This window comes from Neolamprologus multifasciatus, chromosome 20 (genome assembly GCF_963576455.1).
Source record: "Neolamprologus multifasciatus chromosome 20, fNeoMul1.2, whole genome shotgun sequence".
In the NCBI taxonomy this organism is placed as follows: domain Eukaryota; kingdom Metazoa; phylum Chordata; class Actinopteri; order Cichliformes; family Cichlidae; genus Neolamprologus; species Neolamprologus multifasciatus.
This window is the reverse complement of record NC_140458.1, coordinates 4,873,245-4,894,594: the sequence shown is the minus strand read 5'-3', so window position 1 is coordinate 4,894,594 and position 21,350 is coordinate 4,873,245. Positions and strand designations below refer to the sequence as shown.

Sequence of the window (21,350 nt, the reverse complement as noted above, 5' to 3'; positions counted from 1 at the left end):
GGTACATTTTTAACACTGCTTTCATGTGATTGGCTGATTAGATATTTGCAATAATAAGCAGTTTAACTGTGTACTTAGTAAAGTGATGAATGAGTGTTTACACACGTTACAAAGACAATGTCCAACTATGGCCACACGATGGCGCTACATTACAGGGTTAATGAAAACAGGGACTATTCGATACTATAAGTGACACAACACTGTTTGAGAGGACAGACTTCTTTCCTTTTGTATGTTTCAACTGACGTCTATTTTTAGATTTCACGATGAAACGCCCTGAAGTTACATGATGTTACCTCTTAGTCAGTTTGTTCTTTTGGCTAGTTTAGGTGCAATACTTGCAAAATGAAACCAAGTAAGCAACATGTCCTGCTGCTGTGGATTCTACTTTCCTCCACTGTGATCAAGGCAGTTGAGCCCTTCAGAAGTTTCATGGAAGGGACATGGAATTCTATGTGGGGCGAGAGCTGTAATTCATACTGGATTTCCTTCAACCAGACAGGTAACACACCCAGCAAACAGCTTGTGAAATCTAAACAGTAAAGGTCTAATTATTCATTTTTAACTTTACTTGAGAAGGTAACAAATTTTCATGATTTAAATTGAGTTTAGAAAAAAAGACTGATGACAAGAATATAGTTTATAAATGACACAGATACAGCAGCTTTACAGGTTGGGTCTTATTAGTGGGCTGAAGTCCACCCCCTAAATCAACTGTGTCTGCCTTGAAAACCAAAGTCCATATAACAAAATAATACAACACAAATATTTATTGTATTTCCAAATTATAAGTCCTTGTAGTTACTGAAAACTACTGTATATTAAATAATCTACATAAAAAAATAAAAAATATATAAAAGATTAATACAGAAGCAAACGTGGTCACACAGTTTGGGTGATCCACTGTGTATTAATATTATTATTATTATTAATACATTTGCCATGTAGAAAAGGGAGAACGGTGTAATGTTGAGTCTTTGTGTTTCTACACAGTCTAGATATCAAAGTGTTTGTTGTCTCTTCATAAAAAATCTAAGAAGCAGCCGTGCTGGTTTAACCTGCTTTGTTAGGGTGGGGCGCAAAAATCCTAGCTTACTTGACTGGTTCTGAAATGCTTGTGATCTGTGCTTTACTAGAACTAGTATTCTAGTATGATAAAAAAAAAAATAGCTCCATATATACAACACAGATATTGATATTATTTCAATTGAGAATCATTATGTTATGTTTTTTAAATATAAATCTACTGGGCAAGAAGCTTAATCACTGTGGGTGACTGCGGCACCCACAGTGTGGGACGGAGAGATTTCGCAGGTCTTTCTTTGCTGTCAGACTCCACAATAAAGACTTTTTCAGCTGATCAAACACACAAACCAACACAAACCCACACATGTGCAATAAGACTGCTATATGTGCAATTCTTCTTCTGATGAAGTTGTATTTTTGTATTTTCCTACTCAGTTGTATATAGTATTTGTATTTCTTTTTTATTCTATTGTATATAGTATTTTATTTTATTTTTTGTATTTTATTGCATTCCAGTGTTTTCTAATTTCTGCTACATAACTTTGCACTTTTGCTGTAACAAAACAAATTTCCCACCTGTGGGACTAATAAAGGTCATCTCATCTTATCTTAATGTAAAGCATCCAGAGTCTTCTACAAAGTCATGCTGTTGTAATTCACTAGCTGGGCCCACGTCCTCATTTTAGGATTGACAGCATTTTAGTAGGTAAAGGTGATGCTTGGACATGAATTGAGCTGCGGTGTGGGGAAGGCCTCGAAGGGGACTGGCGACGGCTCCCGGGCCTGGCAGATCCCCATGTATTAAATAGAAGTAAAGAAGTTAAAGAACTGAGAACAAGGAGGGAGGGAGGGGCACATAAACGAGAATGAACTGTTTGAGGAACTGGGGGGAACCTATATAGATGCAACCGGAAGGAGCGTGTTTGGAGACGGGGTCCCGCTCCTGAAATTCAGATACATAATCTGGTGTGTGTGTGATTTAACACAGTCTTCCTGAAGTATGCAAAGCTTTCCCTGCAGAAAGAGAAATGATAGCATATGTTACTCTAAAAGTCTTTCCAGCTGTCCAAGCTGCCAGCTCCATAGGTACTAATGCACGAACATCCTATCAGCAAATGCAGGCTTTGAACTGAGTGCTGGTAAAAACAACCCCAAAAAACAAAACAAAAGAAAACTCCAACAGATTTGATCTAATCTGACCACAGAACAGTTTTGCACTTTGCTTCAGTTTATTTTAAATTAGCTTTGCCCCAGATAAGATTGCTTCTGGATCATCCTTGATGTTTCTATGTTAGTTTAAATGAATCAACACCCCCGAGTCATACTAACTATCAGAATCCTTGAGGCACAGGCTGAGGAGGGTGTGTGGCAGCAGTCTTCCACTCTCAATTAACCAAAGACCCAGACAGAGTTTTGATTCATTTGAAAGTCTGTTGCTTAACCTTGTCCACTCTAACTGGAAAACTCAAAAACCTGTTTTATTTGTTATTATCTATCGTCCACCTGGGCCTTACACAAAGTTTTTGTCTGATTTAGTGGTCAGACTTTAATATATGTTTAGATGCTAACAATGACAGCCTCAGCATAGCATTTAATCTGTTATTAGACTAAAAAGCAGTATTGATTAGCAGCAGGCTTCTGTTTTGAGTCCATATTGAGATCCTGGCATTTTTGAGATGACAGTTTTGTATATGATACTTAACAAAAGTTGTACTGTAAACAACTCCATTAAACTACACATGTACACAAGTTTTATGATGGTTTCTCATAGCAACAGTCATTGCTGTAGGAGTGAAGATCTACACATTTTTGTCACCACCCCTTTGGAAAGTAGACAGGGCTCTTGTGCAGTCTATGCAATTTCTCCATTCGCTGAACAAACAATTTATTTTGTCTCAATTTTTCCACCCTTGCTCAAATAGCTTTTCTTTTAAACCTCCTCTCACTTCAGTCACATTTTCAGTCACTAATCCCGCTGACTTTCTGCTATGTATTCTCAAGGTCTGAAGGCTGACTTGACATGTCAGGTTACCACAGGAAGTAGAATTTTACTGGATTAGTGTACTTTCAGTCACTTTTTAGCAACTGATCTTGGTGACTTTCTGTACTCTTCCACTCTATAGGTCTGAAGGCTGACCTGAGAAACAAACTCTTTGGACAACACATTGCTTCAGACATCATCTTCAAAGCTGTGAGTGGATTTATGAAAGATAATAACCCGAAGAAGCCTCTGGTGCTCTCTCTGCACGGACCAACTGGCACAGGGAAGAACTTTGTTAGCCAGCTGATTGCAGACAATGTTTACAAGAAGGGATATCACAGCAAGTTTGTTCACGTGTTCTCAGCTACACTTCACTTCCCCCATCGAAGTGAAATTGTTACCTATAAAGTACGGAGTATCATGTGTTTCATTTTCAAGTGAAACTCAGTTTATTTGTTCTAATTGGTTTGTCTGTTCTGTCTGTGTTAATTCTATTTGCTGCTCTCTCCTCAGTCTCAGTTACAGGAGTGGATCAAAAACAGGGTTAAAAACTGTGAACGCTCAATATTCATATTTGATGAGATGGACAGAATTCCTCCTGGTGTGATGGACAGCATAAAGCCATATCTGGACTATGGAAAAGTGGAAGGAGTTTCTTTTCAAAAATCGATCATCATCTTTCTCAGGTAAAAATCTGGAAGCCTTTCCAGAGGGTAAGTTTAATGCTTCCACTTTGTTAGGGACTGGTAAAATAACTTCATTTGTTACAATATATGTCAGGTTGGGTATCAGACGCCACCTCTCTAGGGACATCTCAGGCCATCCAAGGTATGGAGGCCTATGTCCCCCCACCACTCCCCCTGCCAGTGGCAGACGCCCTCAGACATCGGTGCATTGGTGGTTCTTTGTGTCCGGGGATGGGCGTCCAGGTACACACCGGCTCACTCCTGGTGGCTGCTTGTCGGGGCCTGGAGCCTGGGGCTCGCTCGGGCCACTTCGGGGGTGGGGTGCCCTCGGCCTCTCGGCCTGGGGCTCGGTCACTCTGGCACAGGAGCTCACGGGCACGTCACTGCAACCCCCTCTGGCTTCTGCTCCGCGGCTGCTGAGTGACCCCTCATCTGGGGCTCTCCTCAGCTCTTTCCGGGATAGTGACTTGGTTGCCCCTCCGTTGGTCTTCCTTGGTCTCTTGTGCTCTGAGGGCCTCTGGATATCTGGAGTCTTGATCTCCTCCATACCTGCTTCATGCCCTGGAGGACGGGCTATGGCCCCCCCACACCCTCTAGCAGATCATTACATGAAGGAACCTTTTAAAAACAAGCGCGCTCATGCTCACAGGCGTACACACGGGTGATCACACACACAAACTACACCCTTTTTGGCTCCTACCTCAAAGCACACTGTGCGCTGTCGATCCTGCATGCTGCACAACAACATTCAATATTTAGTATTTACTGTTATATTCGCATAGATCATCGCAATGATGTTGTTTATTATATTGCTCTTTTTTTGCTTGTTTTCTCTCCCGTGTTTAGCAAGTGAAAATAAAATAAAATAATCAATTAAAGCAAAGGTGAATCAAATAGACCAATACGGCAAGGCTGGGATGGTCTATTTGGTGAGAAAGAAAAAAAAAAAGAAAAGGCGAGAGGGGATAATGTCAAAGTGACACATAGAGGGTTTAAGATGGGAGACTATTTCGGGCAGAGTGCTCACTGAAAAAGGCTCAAAGTGATCAAACACAACTGAGGAAAACAGGGGAACAGAGGGATCATAAGCTGGAGGAGAGATATGAGACCTGATAGTATCAACCTTATCGACAGAAAAACATCTTTCCGCTTTTCTGCACGTCCTTCTGACGGCCCGAGTGACATAGTTTAACCAAGGATCATTTTAGAACTTGTTTTATTTAAAAGGAGCAATAATATCAAGAACATTTGAACAAGTGGTATTGAACAAAGTGAGCAAATGATCAGCATGCAGCTTAAGGGAACAATTGTCCAAGGAAGGGACACCAATATTCTGATAAACAGCAGAGAAATGTCCTTCAGTAGCAGGAGTGATGATGCAGAATTCATGCGCAGCTAAAAGAGGTTTAACTGGAGGACATGGCACCGAAATTTGGATGATAACAGGCATGTGATCAGCAAAGTGATAACTAACAAACTAACTAAGATGCTATCTAAAATTGTCAGACAAGACAATAAAACTGAGTTAATCACAGCATCTTCTATCTATAAAATATATTATAGTTATATATAGTTATATTTGTTATCACCTCACATTATGACACTTCTTATGTTTTTACTATTTCTTTTTTCTTTCTCACAGCAATGCAGGAGCAGATCAAATTACAAAAACAGCTGTAGATTTCTGGAAAAATGGAAAAGATCGAGAAGAGATGATGCTCAAAGATTTTGAAAGTTTCATTTCTCCTATAGTTTTCAACAGTAATCAAAGTGAGTGTATCTTTATGTCTTTATCATTCACCACTTAGGATGATCATCTTTCTTACTGAAAATCTCTCTTTTTAGGCGGTTTTTCAAAGTCAACTTTGATTGACAGTTGTCTGGTTGATGTTTTCATCCCATTCCTGCCTCTGGAGTACAAACATGTTGTACAGTGTGCGATGGCTGCGATGAGAGACGAAGGTCTTCGGCCAGATGAGAATGTGGCAGACCAGGTGGCCAGAGGTTTAGTCTATTACCCCAAACTGGAGGAAGTATTTGCCACGAATGGCTGCAAGAATGTAGCAAATAGGGTGCACTTTGTCTGATTATAATATTATTTGCGTGTGTTCTTTAAATCATCGTTTGACTTGACCCGGCCGGACCAGTGTTGTTATTTTGGTTTTCCTCTTGTATCCATCCCCAATATTTGAATCCGTAACAACTTATACAGATGAAGACTGATTCTACTCTGATTTCTACTGTATGTATGATGTGATTAACTCTAAACTAGACAACTCAAAAGTCAGCAAAGCATGTTACAGAAAACAAGATTTTCAAATAAAAATATGATGCCATTTTCTGTCTCATATATAAAGTTTTCCAAAATGTGTTGCAGGAATTTTTTATGCATACAAGAATGTTTTGATTCCACGTGACAGGATTTTTGGCGTACACGCAAAAGAAAATCATCATGATTATAAGAAACATAGTACATCTTATATTTTTTAAATTGGGCTTTAATTTACTCAAACACAAAACACATATTTGCTTATATAAAAAGAGAAAAAAACAACAGGAATCTAAAATCATTGATTAGAAAGAAGTGAACAGAGTAAAGGCGCTTCAGCCACAATCAGCCACTCATTGCCTCTTGGATTACCATGGGATTATTATTATTATTATTATTTTACTTTCTCAAATCTCATTATCTGATCTTGTTCAGCTGTGTGTAATTCTCAATGTCACGGTCCTGGTTGTGACCCAGTGTTTTGTGTTTAATTAATATTTCTTCATTATTTGTTATTCATGGTTTTAGTTGTTTTGATGTAATATTTTGTTGCTCTGTCTCTGTGCTTTTTCCCCGTCCCACAGTTCATGCCTCTTTCTCAGTGTTGAGTCCGCTTCTCTGTTTTATACTTCCTCTTTTATTTTGACAGTCTGTTTTTAGTCATTGGAGTCTGCTTTGATTTTTTTTTGTCTTATTAAGTCTGATTACTCCCAGCTGTTTCTCCTCCTGTGTCTCATTCCCTTGTTATCCCACTGTTTATATAAGCCCTAGGTTTTCCCTTATTCTTTGTTGTGTTGTGCCCTCATTATGCTTTGTGTTTCCCGCCATGTTTCCAGCCATAGCCAAGTTGACAGATTCTGGTTTGTTTTCTTGTTGAAGTTTCTTGTTTCCTGTTTCTAGTTTAGTTTTGCATTTGATGTTAGTTTTTTCCAGCAATAAAAGCTGCCGTTTTGATTTTAATCCTCTGTCGTGAGTCCTGCTCCTTCGTCCTGCCTGCCACACAGCCTGACTTTAACACTTTAGGTATTGTCAGTCTTTCCTTATTGCCTACTGTGTGTATATAAATTAATTGTCTCCCCTTTCTCCTTAGTCAGATCATCTGTGTCTTTGGCCTGAGTTTCAGCCCTGTGTACTGTTCTTCTTATTCTGTAGTTCGCTTATTTTGCCTATTCATGTGTGCTTCTGGAGCTCAGGAAGATTTTGGAATCTTTTCTGAGTTTTCTTTGTGGATTTTTATGGACTTCAGTTTTTCACCTAAATAAAGACTGGTTTGTTAATAGGTTATACACCTTGGGACAGAAGCGGTTTTTGATACGGGCGACATGGGCGGTTGCCCGGGGCGGCATCGTGGTGGGGGGCGGCATCACGGGCATCGGCAATAAAAAAAATTGCTCGTACTCATGCTGTCCCGACGTCATGCCAGCGCATACTAGGGATGGCATAGGCACCAATCAGTTTTCTATCGCCCATTTGCTGGGAGTAAGGGCTGATTGCGGCACAGGAAGGGGGCGGCGGGGATTCTCTGGCGGGCTGGAGCAGCATCTAATAACAAACTCGCAAAATAAAATAAAATAAAAACAAAACAACAAACACAAAAACACCAGACGTCATGATACAGACTTATAATTTGCACCGATGTTTTTTCGAATACACGAAAAGTGAGCGCGAGAGCCCTCGGTGCGCCTGCTCGGTGCTGAAGTCAAAGTAAACTTTATTGTCATCTCCGCTACATACAGTCCAGTATATATAGAGAGAGGCTCCAGTTACAGCAGTGCAAGTAAACAAACAATAAATATAAGAAGAGTAAGAAAATAAATATACACTTTAGGACTCGGGGTAAAGGGATCAATAACAATTTAAAATTCATAATTTACAGTTTGGTGATTTAAAGTCTCACACACAACCCGTTTTTAAAGTTTAAAAAACAAGAGAAAAGAAGAGGAGTGTAGCGACTTCCACAGTCGCTAGAGGCCGGGGATGGAGCCGGCCTATTTGCCTGACGCAGTCAACTTTACGCAATAATGCGAGAGGTGGAATTGCTTGCTTGTTTACTAAAGTGCTTGAAATGTTTACAGAGCAATGTGATCGGCTCGCGATTCAAACTCTTAAAACATCACAGGCTCTAATGCAACAAGGGGAAACTCGTTGTGTTGCGGTCAACAAAAACTAAGGCTACCCAGCCCTGCTCTGTCAAAATCAAACCAGTGAAAGACAGACTGACAACGCCCTCTTAATGTCACCGCTAGTCAGTGTTGGGGAGTAACGGAATACATGTACCGCCGTTACGTATTTAAAATACAAAATATGAGTAACTGTATTCCGTTACAGTTACCGTTTAAAAAGGTGGTATTTAGATTACAGTTACTTTGTTGAAATAAATGGATTACCCGGCGGTACTTCCCTGTTTCATATTGTGGCGGGTCAGGACTGTTTGGGTTTTGTTTGACAGCTACGTTCTGCTGTTCCAGGCGGCAGCGTTACGGTTGCCATGGTTACAGGGTGACGCTCTCTCTCTGCTGTTTCCTGGGTGAGAGAGGCCTTTTTGTTGTTGTTGTGCTAAGCTAATAGGCAGAATGCTACAGGTATAGCTCTAAAGAATGTAGCATCATGGGCAGTGTAGTCCGTGCTGCAGGGAGAATGGACTGCCATACACGTTATGTGTCTGTGAGCGAGGGAGGGAGAAAAAGGAAAAGTACGAGCTGTCATCGAGCAAAACGGGAGCTGGAAGCATGTAAATATAATAATAACCACTGCAGCCAAGAAGAGAGCCTGACGAGCCCAGTTGTAAGTAAGCTATTAAGACTCGACTGTACGCTGTGTTCGTGTTTTCCTCCTAAACAATAAGTTCCGTTGGAGCAGCCTTTCAACGCCTCTCTCTGTCTCTCGCTAGCAGAGTTGACCCAGACAACAAAGTAAAGCTAGTTTTCGACATGAACCCGACGTATTAGCCAGAGGTCCCTTTACTACGGTTCGGAGCCTCGGACCGTAGTAACAGTAATAAATCACAGCAATAGTACATTCATGTAGTTGTAAACAGCATGATAATATATTAAGTAATCCAAAGTATTCAGAATATGTTACTCTCATTGAGTAACGTAACTGAATACATTACAGAATACATTTTGGGGCATGTATTCTGTATTCTGTAATGGAATACATTTTAAAAGTAACCTTCCCAACACTGCCGCTAGTACCCACGTGACTCCCGTTAGACATCACCATAATAACCAAACAAATGAAAACCCAGCTATCATTAAAATTCAGTACATTTAATTATGGCTCCTACAAGGAGAAACGAGCAAAAGATACAGGTAAGCAGATGTGTCATTGGATAATGGCAGGTCATCCTGAAACAATCAGAATCAGAATACTTTATTAATCCCTGAGGAAATTATGTGGGCTACAGTTGCCCCAAGAAGAAATGGTAAAAATAGCAACAGTAACAGACTAAACTCCAAACAATATATACAATAATATAATATTAATTAGTCATTGTCAATTGTTGATTTGTCCTGTTCTCATTGTATGATGAATTATGATGTCTGTTTAGTAGCCGTTTGCATATTATGCATACTCTCTCTCTCTTCATATGTGTGTGTGTGTGTGTGTGTGTGTGTGTGTGTGGGGGGGGGGGGGGGTGTGGCAGAGGGAGTGTTCGCGCAGGGTGCCAAACGCCAAACAGGCTAAGACCAGGCTAGGCCAGGCTAGGCCAAAAAGGCCTTGGGAGGTCCTTTTTGGCACAATTATAACATTTATAAGCAAACTGAACAAACACTATGTCACATATAAACAGTCTTTTGGGGATTCAAGATGTTTTTCTGATCTTAATGTTCTTTTTCTTTTAGCTGCTCCCTTTAAGAGCATCACTCGAGTCATAAGAGCGTCTCGTTGGCAGAAGAACCACCATTTTTGAAACCCAGAAATGGAGGAAATGGCTACAAAAACCCGCCATGTTTGCTGTGATGAAATGCCACAGCTGGAGCAGCAGGTCCACCTTTGTTGTAGCGTTTGTGTCACATATTAATTATGTGGTGGGACGTGCAGATGCGTTTGACGACAAGCGCACACATACAAGTAGAGTTGTAGCAAGTCGAATAGGTACTAATGGAAAAGGGGCTTTAGTGCCAACTGTGCATTGTTTAAGTGCCACAGCCTTCATGAGTATTGTTGCTAAACATGTACAACACTTTATGACCACACGGCAGGTGCTTCCAGCATGGGACAAGTGGCCCCAACCTGGTAAAAGCAAGCTGTTTCTAATAAATCGTTTGGTGAGTGATTCGATCGTTTTAGTTGCATTAGTTCTGATGGTGAGAAGGTGAAACAAAGGTTCAGAGGTTACAGTAGATTTTATTATTACTGCTGCAGGTTTCATCCACTGAGGGGGTGAAGTCTGCACATCTAGAGACTGGAGAGCACTTCCTGCATGTGGAAAACTGACAACACAGTGTAAAGTATTAGTTCTACATTCATATACTCGGTGATCCAGCCTCTGAATTTAGACATAAACAGAGATGATTCACCTCCAGGTTTCTGCTTGTGTTGTTCTTTGTGTCTGACTGCCTCCTGGTGGCCAAACCTATGGAGCACAAATACAAAAGCTTGTCTTTACTTTTTCTGTTTAGTTGAAAGATTATTAATATTGAGCTAGAGGGACACTCACCATCAGTCTCCCTTATTCTGATCCATTTGTAGAAGAGCAACACAACAGCAGCAAACAGCACAGTGACACATGTGACCAGAGGCAGGACATGAGCTGAGCGGGTAAGAAGAGACAGAGGAGTAAAAGAAAACATCAGAAAAATTAAATGAATAATAATTAAATCATTATTTAAGTGAATACTTTACCCACTTAAATACCTTTTGATGTAGAATATATAGACAGTATATAAAGTTTATTTATGCTACTTCCAACCACGTCTGCCTTCAAAAATGTACTTTTAACAGCTTAAAAGTGAAAAATTTGCATTTTGTGTATATAGTCATGAATCTGTATATACAAGAGCAGTCAGATGGAAAATATTTTCAAGGACAAGGAAAATACAGGGAGTTCTTTTTGTGGTTTGTTCTCAACATGCTTATTTGTGCTTTCTCAGCTCCCGAGTCCAAGGCATCAACTTTAATTTCACTCAGTACCAGACAATAAAAACACTCCAGAGAGTCACAAGTCAAGCTTTCTGACTGACTCCTAAAATAAGGTTTTGAAGTAGTCTTTACATTTTGTTATAAATAACAAAATATTCTGTAGATATGAGAGAGGTAGCTGTGCACACTCGTACCTTTGAAACTAAGAGTCTGAGCTGTTTCGTCAGTCTGCTGCTGTTCAAGCTGCCTCAGTGTCTCAGGGAAAGTCTTCAAGGCTGTGAATAACAAAATAAACCAGTTAATTAATGTAGATGCATGATGCATGCAATACTTTATGACCAACAACTAAGTTTATTGATTTAAATGTAATATGACATTTAAAAGATCAGCAGCTGTCTGTAATCTATAAAAAAAATGAAGGCAAGGCAAGTTTATTTGTATAGCACAATTCAACAACAAGGTGATTCAAAGTGCTTTACAGATATATTAGAAACAAAAACAATGATTTAAAATTGATTAAAACAAACAAACAAACAAACAAACAAACAAACAAACAAACAAAACAGTATATAAAATCCAAAATCAAAACAGATAAAATCAGTAGTTAAAATGTAAGTTTTGAAATTTAAGCTTAAGTGTGGATTTGGTGTTTTATTCAAATGCAGCTGAGAACAGGTGAGTCTTCAACCTGGATTTAAATAAACTGAGTGTTTCAGCTGATCTGAGGCTTTCTGGGAGTTTGTTCCAGATATATGGAGCATAAAAGCTGAATGCAGCTTCTCCGTGTCTGGTTCTGACTCTGGGGACTGATAAAAGACCGGATCCAGATGACCTGAGGGATCTGGGAGGTTCATACTGGGTCAGGAGGTCACAAGGGTTTTGGCAATATCGACTGACGCCACCAATTACTGTATTTTTGGACCAGAGTATTTTTTTATACATGTTACCTGGGAACACAATAAGCTAACATTTGCAGAAATCTTGATAATAAAAAGTAGAACCATTGATTTCATAATATTCACATTACTTGGTTTAAGGCATGACTTAAGAATTAAGTGGGATTGTTCAATGTCCATGTGAGGTCATTTTTCTTATTTCTGACCTTCATGTCTGAAACAAAGGCTCACATCAGACTTTAACAGTAAAACGTTTTTTTTTTTTTTTGTTTAGTTTTTTTAACCTCGTGTTAAAATTGTAAAGTTTTAATATTATCAATACTGGCTCAATATCGGATTGTAAAGTAAAACATGTCTTGACTGTTCTTGCAGGTAAATCTGCAGGTGCGGCATTTGTATTACACAAAACAGATGAAACGATATGGTGAAAACTTTATGGCTGATCCATAAAAATGCAATGTGAGGATTATGACTGAGGATTTTGATTTGTCCTTATTTATAAATGATGAAGAAACTCACCATCTATGACTCTGACTTCAAACTCCTGATACGAGTCTGGTAAGAGAGGCCGTTCCAAACCACACGAGTATCGTCCAGAGTCGGACTTTGTGAGCTCTGTGAAGCTCACATACAGAACTGTAGACGATACTGGAAAAGATCCCTCTTCATACTGGATGCTATATCGGCCCCTTTGAGCTGCGTCGCCTTCTGTTTCAATGAGAACGTCTCCTTCTTCGCATTTGTCCTTACAGAGAAACTTTTTTCTTCCAGATAAGGAGAAGGAGCACTCCACTGTGATACTGCCTCCTTCTGTGTGGATGATTGTTTTTGCACTGATGAGCCCACTGCTACACAGCGCTGTGGAAAACATACATAATGATAGTGATTACTGTTTTCTGTTAAACGTTAATTGTTGAACAGAATTCAGCATCAGGCTGAGAACGTTCAGCATATCTCTGATTCTGTTTAATTCACCTAGTTTATTACCGACAATCAAGATTTATGTCTGCATTCGTCTCTCTTTCATATAATTAATTCTATATTTGTTAAATCTTACAGTGTGGAAATTTTACTCTGGGTTAAAAGGTCCAGTCAGTTACCTGCTAAGTTAACATTTTAAAACCTTTTTTCTTTTTAAGCTTATGTCATTCTCATTAAAAATGTTTCCCTTCTTTCTTTGCACAAGGTTTTACTACTTCGGCAAATTGTAATTTTTGGCTGGAAAATTGTCAAAATAATGTTTATAAATAAAAACATAAATTAAATAGCACTATGACAGAAAATAAAAGGAAATAATTAATAATAATAATAATTAGTATTAATAATAATAATAATAATAATAATAATAATAAAGTATTTGCGTGGTTTCCTTTCTTTTAGCATTGGGCCAGTTAGGTTTAGATAGGGGTTTTTTACACTCCTTTTAGTTCTTGCTAAATTAGGTTACAAAAATATATTGAAACAGATGCATATGATTAATACTGGAACACTGAAATGCACAATAAAGTAAAGCGCCTGAGTGAACCTATAGCTGCTTTAAACTGCTTGAATCAATATGATGAGAATGACAATGAGTTCTCACCTGAGAAGAAGAAGAAGCAGTCGAAGAGGAGACAGTGGATGTTCATTCTGAAGTTAATTCAGTAGGAGAAAAAAACTGCAGGAGATCACTTCACTGCTTCTAGTCTCTAAATATCTGAACAGTCGGGAAGCTGAAGCTACACACTTCAGTGTCTCGCTTCCTCATTTTGCTTTGAACTTTTCTTCAACACCAACCATTTGATTGTGTTAGGAATCAGTCAGTCCTATCGACCTGCAGCTGGTTCAGAATTCACCAGTAATACTTGCCCAGTAAAGGCCTATCTTCACTGGTTACCAGTAAAATATAGGATTTAAAGATTGTTTTCTTTGTTTTGAAAGCACAAAGGTTACCCTTCCCGCTAACGCTGAAGAAAATAAACTCTTAAAAACAAAAACACTTTAATTGAACCCCCGCTGAGGTTCACCTGGAGTGAACTTTCACGCCACATCTTCCTTCCTACAATAACTTTTTCAACCTGAGTATTTTTTGTTGGGATGTTGACTGTCTGAAATTTAATGGTCACAGTATGTCTTAATTATTTACAGTTTATATATTTTATGTACATCAGTGCCCATTTTTGATGAAGGCAGCAGAAGCTAAATGCTCTTTTTGTCTTGTTCTAAGTTGCCATGTGCCTAAACACGAAGTGGATATATTTTGTAAGTCATATCCTCTCATTAATGTCTATTTGCTGTCTGTTTACGTGATAATGTCTCTAAAATATACATATTTCCTCTACAAAGAGTAAATATATGAACATCAAAGTTGATAAGCTACTCCTGAAAACTCTGCAGCATAATTTCAAAGAGATTAAAAATAGACACCAGGTGCCTCTCTGACAAGTAGTCGCTTCCTTATTGTGGTGGAGACAGATGTAAGAAAAAATAGATCATCTACATCTCCTGTCAGAAGTGATCAGTGTTCTGTGGAGTCAGATTGAGGCTGGATAGCATATTGTGTTTGTGTATATATATATATATATATATATATATATATATATATATATATATATATATTGAGATATAACCTGAGATAACCTGAGTTCCTCCTCAGGGCCGTAAAAATTACAGCAATGCAGATTTCTTATAATAATAGTAATGAAAGTGGAAGTCATCATGAAAAAGAATAGAAATAAACGGAAGTTCTTGACATGTAGCAGACAAAAGAATAATTATGATTTATGTAACATTATCAATAAATTACATTCACAGGGCCGCATTTAAGGGGATCAGATATCCTTTAAACATTGAAATTTAACTTCACGCTCATTGACTTGAGACATTCCTTGCCTAGCAATAAACCAGTGAAGGCTAATGCTGATGTTTTTTTTTCCTTTTATTTCATTATGTAGACACGAAAGAAAGTAAAACTCTCCTAATTGTTCGTACTGTTAAGCTTTATTGTCACATGCAGCAAAAATACCACGAGAAACTACTACATCTTTACTGACTACTCCATAACTAACCAGGTAACACTTACTTTTAACTGAATAAAAGATTTACCAAAGTAAATCCACATCTTTTGCCTTTCTTCTTCTTTTCTAACTAAATTTATAAACAATGTGAGGAAAAGGAAAAGACACATTCCACTCGAAAGAAACCCCCCCGAACATAATCTGTTGATTATCAGTGCAGATTTGCATTTGGTGGAGGCCCAATGAAAGAGTACAGAGGCTCTTCCCTGCTGCTGAGCTCCTGGTATGTTGACCCATCAGTGACACTTTGGTAGACTTCAGCAACATCATCATAGACAGCAACCTAAAACAAACAAACAGTCGATCAAGCAAACAGACAGACCTACAAACAAATTATTGGGGTGACAAGGACTGATAGCTGAAATAACTGATTTCAGAGAGAAATACCTCTATATTTCTTCCATTACCTCTCGTGTTCACATCTGTAAAATATAGCAGAAACGTGTTGTTTTCTTTCCTTTTAATAGAAACGTAATAAACAATAAAAGTAACTTACACTGAACACGCTTACGCTTTATCTTCAGTTTGTAGAAGAGCAGAACAAAAACAGCGAGTAGCACCACAACCACAGTCATGCATACAGCCGGCAGCAGGATGTTACCTGATTGAGGGAACAATTGAACAAATTAAACCATTTGCACATGAGAATTGCAGATGATCTCGGGCAAATTAGCTTGTAATTTTCTCTCATATAGTACACCTTCAAGGTCTGTACGATGAAGCAGGATTGGATTCTGCTCAATAAGATCCAAAGTTGTAGTTGTATAAACACTGACTCTTACAAACTTCATTCCTGCTGGTTTTAATTCTTGTTTTCATACTTGTTCATTGCATGATCTCAGTTTTAACACTCCTGGGACTGCAGCTGAACGAAGAGGACTAAACGACTGAGGATAAAACACTTTCATGCACATTAAAATAATTTAACAAACTGCCTGAAACCCTGGTTCGACTTATTGAGGTGGTAACCGTCTTTGTGTGATATTGAAGTAAACTTAATCAGATAAGGAAAGGATTTTCTGGGTATACTGAACTTTATTTGTGATAAGGGGCGATCGTGGCTCAAGAGTTGGGAGTTCGCCTTGTAATCGGAAGGTTGCCGGTTCGAGCTCCAGCTTGGACAGTCTCGGTCGTTGTGTCCTTGGGTGAGACGCTTCACCCGTTGCCTACTGGTGGTGGTCAGAGTCCGGCAGCCTTGCCTCTGTCAGTGTGCCCCAGGGTGGCTGTGGCTACAATGTAGCTGCCATCACCAGTGTGTGAATGTGTGGATGACTGGATGTGTAAAGCGCTTTGGGGTCCTTAGGGACTAGAAAAGCGCTTTACAAATACAGGCCATTTAAGGGCTCTAAAAGATGCCTCACATATTCTCCCATTTTAAAATGAGATATAAACTTGATTATAACCTGCTACTCTTTGATTAAGGGATGGAAGTTGACACAGGGTTTCTGCAGACTGCATCAAGTTGGACTGGAAAAGTTCATTCTTCATCTTGAAAACACAATGAAAGCAAATGGAAGGACTACTATGGACCATTACATGTATCAGTAAAGTCGTTCATCAGACCCGGAGACATGCAGGTACATTTTCCGGTAGAAACTCACCATCTGTTACTGAGATCTCAAATTCCAGGCATGTATTTTTCGCATCTTTTTTTCGCACGCCACACTTGTACCGCCCAGAGTCCGACTTGATTAGGTTTGTGATGGTCACATTAAAGGCCGTGTTACTCCAATACGCAATTTCATATCTGCCATTCATAGTTGTGAGATTATTTGTCTTGATGATCGTTGTTTTACATTCATCTTTACAAAGGAACTTTATGTTTAGTGAATGTAAAGGCAAGAGGCATCTGATTGTAACCTCCCCTCCCACAGTAGCACTGTAGACTTTGGGTTTACCATTGGTGATATCTTCTTCACAGAGTTCTGTTGAGATATAAAATTATAGATTGACATAGAGAACTACCTGAAGCAATCAATATAAAATCCTTGACTTTGGAAGAAACTCACCTCTAACTTTGAGCTCTACTTCCTGAAATAAATTATGGGACAAAGAATTGCTCACGCCAATTTTGTACCGTCCAGAGTCAGACTGGGTCAGCTCTTTGATGACTGCGTGCACTTTCTTGTCACTTATGTCGTATCGTATTATGTATCTGCCACTTTCAGCTCTGTTTTCAGTAGTTTCAATGAGGATGTCTTCCTTTTCAGTGTCATTCCTGCAGATATATTTTCTGCTTCCTGCAGGCACTTCATGGTCAAGTTTGATTCTGAATTCTTCGCCTTCCACCTTTATATATTGTGCGTTGATGAGATGAGTATTTTTGTCAAACAATCCTGCTGTGATATAAAGAACAATACCCTCAATATAAAACTCTTGTTTGTGACTCAACTCAAGCGTTGTGAGTATTTAGCGAATTTAATACCTTCTTGTATTTTGATTATTTTCTCTAATGTCTCTAATTTATGAAATTTGCAGGTTTGTTTTTTTTTGCTTTTGTCATCCAAATGTGACATTTCTGGGTTTTGGATTTAAACCCTGGACAGTAAGAAACCTCTAATATTTTGGACAATTTTATTGACGAACAATTATATCAATATCAATAAAAAAACATTCAAAATTTGCAAATTCATAGTCTCTGTGCGTTCAGAGATAAATTAGTATGTATTTAACTTTTTTTGCCCAGAAACAGGTAATAATGATAATGAAAACTTCACAAAATGTGAGCTGCTGTATTTAAGAGTCATTCTGGTGACGGATACTCACCTGATAAGACGCAGAAGAACAGAACATGGTGGATATTCATTCTGAATCTCGAGCCTGTTGGTTTGACAGTCGGACAATCAACAAATGGCTGGAGGACTGCCTCTGTCTGGTGTTTAAAGAAATCCTTGCAACTTCTCAGTTTAACCTTTACCAACTTCCTGAGTTAAGTTACTCCACTAAACTGTTATTTCACCCCCCTGCCGCCTTCTCCAGAACTGAGCTCTTACTCAATTTCCCGCTCAGTCTTCCTTATTTTTGTTTTGACTGTGACCTCATTTGGAAATAATAACCTGAGATAAATGTTGAACATTTTTAGATGATGCCTGTCACCCCTTCCCTCCAGTTAAACCACTTCACTCTTCCTCACTGGTATCTATTTGGCATTTACGTCTCAGGTGTTGTCAGATCTTTCTCTCGGTTGAATACAACTGACAAGGATGATTCTCTACAAACTGACTAAACAAACACCTTAGATATTTAAACATATTCTTTTCTTGAAAAGGTCAAACTGGCAGATGTGTCAAAAAAAACAAAAACAACCTGCAGCATCATTTTTAAGTGCTGAGACTGACAAAAATCACACCTAACAGGGTTCAGGTTACGGGGGTAACAGTCTGAGCAGAGAAACACAGTCTTCCCTCACCCCAGCATCCTCTTCCAGCTCATCCAGGGGGACACTGAGACAGCCAGCCGGGAGACATAATCTCCAAGGCAACTCCTGGACCTGCTCCGGGGCAACTCCCGGTACAACAGGCCTGGACTTCCTCACCATGAAGGCGCCCGGGAAGAATCCTTGTCAGGTGTCCAAACCACCTCAGCTGGCTTCTTTCAATGTGGAGGAGCAGTGGCTTTATTTTGAGTCCCTCTTGAATGACCCAGCTCCTTGCCCTATCTCCAAGAGACAGCCCAGCCACTCTTCCTTAGAGGAAACTAATTTCTGCTGCTTGTATCCACGACTTCATTCTTTCGGGTACTACTCAGAGCTTGTGACCATAGGTGAGGGTAGGAAGATAGACTGCCTGATAAATCGACATCTTCACTTTTATGCTCAGCTCTCTCTCTAACACCACATATTAGTAAAGCTTCCACATCACTGCAGACATCACCTCAATCTGTCTGTCAATATGAAATCCTGAGGCCACCAAAGTGGACACACTCCACCACCTGGTTACGCCTAGATCTTACGTCCACAGAAACACTCCAGGTTTTATAAATTAAGGATTTATATTAATAACCATGATGATGATTGTGTGGATGATGATGAAGAGCATGTTCAGGAAGTAGAGTAGTCAGAACTTTCCATCTGAGCACAACTAAAGAACAAATGTTACACAAAGAAAAGCATTTAAGATAAATTAAGGTGACAAGTCCCCACCCAGCATTCAGCACATGAGACAGATTGGACATTTCTTTTAAGTATAATGGAAAAAACACTTACTGTTTCTGTGTGACACATACTTTCTTTTTCTAGTTCCCTTTTCTTAAAGGTTTTCATTACAACATATTTTCCTGCACCCACTCACTCTTGCATCCTCAGTATTTTTGCACACTTGTTTTTATGATTATCGTTCTTTTACCAAAGTATATTTTAAACTTCCACCTCCAGAACTTAATTCAAACTGAAGTCTGTTTATTAAATAATTTTGAAATGATTTGTATATTGGTGGTTTAAACTGAGCTATATAAATTTGACTTGTTTAGTCAATGCAATGATAAAGTCTTATGGGTCTCTAAAGCCCCTGGTCCCTCTGAATTGTGTTTACAGGGATTATATATGACAAAACTTATTTCAAGTTTCACTTTAGATTCTAAACTGAGAAAAATGTGCCATCCTGAAATTTATCTTTTTGCATAAACACACGTCTCAGTTTAACCTCCAAACATACAATTTCTATTTTTTAGGACATCTGACAAATTTCAGTTGAATTCGATTGGCTGTTACTCATAGAAGGTATGCAGCATAATTGAAACATAATACAAATAGATGCCAGGTGCCACAATAAGGAAGTAGTCACTTCCTTATTGTGGTGAAGACAGATGTGAGAAAGACCGATTAGATTTTCTGTAAAAAAATAAAAATGATCAGAATTGATCAGTATTTTGTGGAGTCACATTAGATAATATATTGTGTCTATTTCCGTACATAACAGGTTGTGATATTTAGAGATATCTGCATCTCAAGAGTCCCTTTCTCCTCAGGGGTCCGAAAGCCTGCGGTAATGCAGATTTCTTAAATTGATATAAAGGAAAGTGGAAGTGATCATCAAATAAAGAATAGAATTAAACAGAAATTTCTTAACATGTATCTAGCAGGAAAAAATAGAACAATTTTGATTATATTGTATATTTGAGGTTTCAAAGAGTATGAATTAGCTCAAGTAATATACTGCTAAAGAAAGTGTTAAAATTCTAAATATAAAGATCTCACATTGAAAATGAATTTAATGACAATGACATACATTTTTTTTTAAATCAAATAATGTTTTGATCCCCCACCTGAATCTGCTATGCTAATCTCGTTTTGCTAACCTCAGTTAGCAAGGTAATCCACCTTTATCTTTTACTGGTTCTTGGTGCAGCCCTGTAGTTAATCTTCTTTTTGAAATCAGCTTCTGTAGCATTAAAGCTAACCTCTTTTAAGCTATTTTTTCCCTAATTGGCTATCTCTTGTAAACAGATGTTTGGATGTTTGGTGGGAAGACCATATTAAGGATCTCTAGTTCCTTTGACCCCTTAAGGAGCCTCGTAGAGAGAACTGTTTAATTAAACCAGAGACAGAGGAGTTTGAAACCTCTGATTTAGCTAACAGGGATTATCTTCTTTTAATGATGCTAGTCCTAGTGTTAAAATACAGAATTTCTATCGGCAAAGTGTCTTAAAGGAAACAAACTTCTGTAAACATTTGTCTAGTTTTATCAGATACAGAATTTTTCTTACTTGTTTTCAGTAAATATGCTACTGGCCTATTTGTTCATAAAGTACAAACAAATTCAGGTGCAAACATTTTTCATACATGATGCCTGTTGATCTCTTTGCAGTGGTACTGGTTAACAGGTGAGATGCATTGGACATTCAGTTTATCTGATTATTTTTCACATATGGCATTGTTAGTCCATGCTGATTTATTAAAAACAGACCAATCAAGTGGTTGGAAATCTGGCTGTAGCTTATTTTGTACTACTTCTATACATTTTGGCAGGGCACTTTTCAGAGGACAAGTAACTAGATCAATTAGTAACTAGATTAATTAGGTGATTCAGATGAGTAGTAAGAATAATAATCACATTTTGCCACATAGAATTGTTTTTTATTTGTGTGTGTAATTTAACTTATGAAGCTGTTACAGCATGTTTCACATTTATTGCTGTATTCTTTTTCTTATTAGCATCAGATGGCTGCTTCATTTAGATTGAATAATGTGTTCATTAAAATAAAAACATTTAAAGTGCAACAATTTTAGGATGTGGTTTTTATTTTTAATCAGTTTATATTTTTTCCCAATTGAGCAAATTCCAGCCATATGAGATCAAAACGTTCGTTTATTGAACAGAAAATTACGGGTGTAAAAATGTGAAAAAACATTTG

At 38.4% G+C, this 21,350-nt stretch overlaps 3 protein-coding genes and 1 long non-coding RNA gene across 6 annotated transcripts; 2 read left to right on the top strand and 2 right to left on the bottom strand.

Annotated features, from left to right (window-relative positions):
- Window positions 1–179: 179 nt before the first annotated feature.
- LOC146494171 (torsin-1A-like) lies at window positions 180–7,411 on the top strand. 3 transcript variants are annotated; one of them, XR_014871722.1, is made up of 6 exons: window positions 207–502; window positions 3,150–3,415; window positions 3,521–3,693; window positions 5,336–5,463; window positions 5,539–6,884; window positions 6,937–7,411. XR_014871722.1 is itself a non-coding variant. In XM_085147288.1 (5 exons), exons 1-5 carry the CDS (start codon window positions 346–348, stop codon window positions 5,778–5,780), a joined length of 966 nt encoding a protein of 321 aa, XP_085003414.1. In that variant the 5' UTR covers window positions 207–345; the 3' UTR covers window positions 5,781–7,411. The 3 variants fall into 3 exon arrangements, 2 of the variants coding, with proteins under 2 accessions (XP_085003413.1, XP_085003414.1); XM_085147288.1 differs by having other exon boundaries at window positions 5,539–7,411; XM_085147287.1 differs by lacking the exons at window positions 5,539–6,884; window positions 6,937–7,411 and having other exon boundaries at window positions 180–502; window positions 3,788–5,454.
- A 2,707-nt stretch (window positions 7,412–10,118) lies between these two features.
- Window positions 10,119–11,849, top strand: LOC146494170 (uncharacterized). The gene is made up of 3 exons (XR_014871675.1): window positions 10,119–10,233; window positions 10,331–10,411; window positions 10,658–11,849. It is a non-coding gene; the product is annotated as an uncharacterized LOC146494170 (long non-coding RNA).
- LOC146494169 (uncharacterized) lies at window positions 10,294–13,723 on the bottom strand. The gene is made up of 6 exons (XM_085147028.1): window positions 13,526–13,723; window positions 12,463–12,801; window positions 11,242–11,322; window positions 10,626–10,718; window positions 10,486–10,541; window positions 10,294–10,398 (listed from the first exon to the last, which is right to left on the bottom strand). The coding sequence occupies exons 1-6, from the start codon at window positions 13,569–13,571 to the stop codon at window positions 10,294–10,296; spliced, it is 720 nt and encodes a 239-aa protein (XP_085003154.1). The 5' UTR covers window positions 13,572–13,723.
- Window positions 13,724–14,586: 863 nt separating this feature from the next.
- Window positions 14,587–18,511, bottom strand: LOC146494168 (polymeric immunoglobulin receptor-like). The gene is made up of 6 exons (XM_085147027.1): window positions 17,766–18,511; window positions 17,009–17,338; window positions 16,601–16,924; window positions 15,496–15,600; window positions 15,387–15,421; window positions 14,587–15,282 (listed from the first exon to the last, which is right to left on the bottom strand). Exons 1-6 carry the CDS (start codon window positions 17,803–17,805, stop codon window positions 15,151–15,153), a joined length of 966 nt encoding a protein of 321 aa, XP_085003153.1. The 5' UTR covers window positions 17,806–18,511; the 3' UTR covers window positions 14,587–15,150.
- Between the last annotated feature and the right edge of the window lie 2,839 nt (window positions 18,512–21,350).